Here is a 2,241-nt window from a genome sequence, read left to right on the forward strand (position 1 = left end):
TCCCCGCCCCGCCTGCCCTGCGCGCTTCCTTTAACTGGCTCAGGCAGCCATCGCCAAAGTCCTGCACAACGAGGACAGGCACAGGATAAAAGCCTCGCCGTTTGTTGGGCTGGTGGTGGACGAGACGGTGGACGTCCTGGAGCACCGCAGCCTCGCCATGTTCACCACCACCGTCTCCCCCTGCAACGGGCAGACCTCCGCCACCTTCCTGGGGAGCTTCGAGCTGCCCACCGGGGAGGCCTCCACGGTGACGGGCAAGGTGGGCGAGGTGATGCGCTCCTTCGGCATCCCCACCATGAAGATCACCTGGCTCAGCGCCGACAGCGCCTCGCTGGTGGCCGAGCGTCTGAGCGGGGTGGGGACCGCGCTGACCTCCCTCTGCCCGCTCCTCATGGAGATGCGCTGCCTGTCCAATGGGAGCACCCTGCTGCCAGCCGAGAGCATCGTCAGCATCGAATACCTCCAGAAATACGAGACCACCGTGGACGCTGTGTACAGGCTCTACTCCAGCTTCAGGGGGGAAAGCAATGGCCTGCAGGAGCTGCGGAGCGTCCTGGACCTCTGTGAGATAGACCTCGGAAACCCCAAAGCCATCCACTGGACTTCTATTTTCCCAGCCGTGGAAGCCATCGATTCCTCCTGGCCCACACTGGTGCTGCTGCTGGAGAGTGAGGCGGAGCGGTCACCCGTAGCCCGTGGCCTCTGCGAAGAGCTCAAGAAGTTCCAGTTTGTGGCCTTCACCAAGATCCTCCTGGACGTCCTCCCCATCTTCCAGAAACTCAGCCGCTTCTTCCAGATCGAGGACTTTGACCTCTCCATCCTGAAGCCCATCGTCTCTGCCACGGCCACCACGCTGCAGGCCCAGAAGAGCACCAGCGGCCAGAACCTCCAGGAGTTCCTCAACGAGATGAACGAGCACCCGCGGGACGACCGGGAGGGCGAGAGCCGCCTCTACTACAAGGGCGTTGAGCTGGCCAACTGCTCCAAGGTGCACCTGAAGCACTTTGAGTGCCTGAAGGAGAGCTACCTGGAGAGCGTGCGGGGCAATCTGCTGGACAGGTTCCCCAGCGGCGTCCTGGAGGCCATCAGCTCCTTCTCAGCCATCTTCAACCCCAAGTGCTACCCCCAGTCTTTGGAGGACATTGGCAGCTATGGGGTCAGCGAGCTGAATTTCCTCCTGCAGGCTTACTCCCGGGTGGTGGTGAGCGAGAGGGCCCTCAGTGATTTCCCCCTCTTCAAGCGGATCGTCTTCAGCCTCAGCCAGCTCTCCTTCAAAGACCTCTGCGTCAAGCTGGTCTACAGCAACTCCGAGATGCACGAGCTCTTCCCAGACTTTGCCATCCTCGCGGCCATCGCTCTGGCCTTACCACTGGGCTCGGTCCTTGCCGAGAAGATCAGCCGGGGCCGGGAGCTGCTGAAGCGTGGCCGGTTGCGCCGCGCGAAGGACGAGGGGCTCTCTGACCTCATGAAGATCGCCATCGACGGGCCGGCCATCAATGAGTTTGACTTTGCGTTGGCCATTGAGTACTACGAGAGCATGAGGGAGTCTGGCTTCATCGTGGCACAGGTGAAGTGAGCAGTGGCCGGCGAAGGCAGAGCCCTGCGGGCAGGGAGCCGGGTCCTGCGGGCAGCCCCGTCGACGTCACCTTTCCCCATTGCTGGTGACCGCCGGGGCCAGGCGGCCGCTGGTGGGTGGTGACCTGCTCTGTGCTGGGAAGAGGAAACGCCATCCTTAACAAAGCCATGCTGGTCCCACGACCACCCCTCCCTCAGCCCCCAAACATCTGTCTGAATTGACCAGAATTTAAAATCTTGGGGCCACCTGAAATTCCAAATTGCGACGAGGTTTTTTTCAAGGGTTTGTTGTTATTTTGTTTTAGGGAGGTGAAGGCAAATCTTCTCTTGAGCGCAAATGTCACATTGCCTTTGCACAATGATACCCAGCAGCTTTTACTTAATACTCTGCAAAAATATCTGATTTTTGTTGTTTTGGAGCCTCGAGAATGAATGCAGAAAAGGCAGCGCATCTTTCTAGCTCCATGGCAAACCCCGAAATGCCTGGCGGTATCTTGTTGGTATTCCTTGCGCACAGCTCAAAATATTTTTAGCAGTGGCATCAAGTCATGATCATTTCAAGAGCAAGAGATTTAGAGAATGATATTGTAATCACTGAGGAAATAGTAACTTTTAAATGCATCATTGTGTATATATGTGTATGTGTATATATATATAAAAATATAT

General features: G+C 57.4%; 1 protein-coding gene across 1 annotated transcript; it reads left to right on the forward strand.

Moving 5' to 3' along the window:
* Positions 1–43: 43 nt before the first annotated feature.
* Positions 44–1,576, forward strand: LOC104162953 (the record flags this gene model as incomplete). The annotated part of the gene is made up of 1 exon (XM_009701805.1): positions 44–1,576. A coding segment is annotated over one exon (1,533 nt), but the record flags the coding sequence as incomplete, so codon positions are not given.
* Between the last annotated feature and the right edge of the window lie 665 nt (positions 1,577–2,241).

The sequence above is a fragment of the Cariama cristata genome, unplaced genomic scaffold (assembly GCF_000690535.1).
Source record: "Cariama cristata isolate BGI_N322 unplaced genomic scaffold, ASM69053v1 scaffold38006, whole genome shotgun sequence".
NCBI classification, from domain to species: domain Eukaryota; kingdom Metazoa; phylum Chordata; class Aves; order Cariamiformes; family Cariamidae; genus Cariama; species Cariama cristata.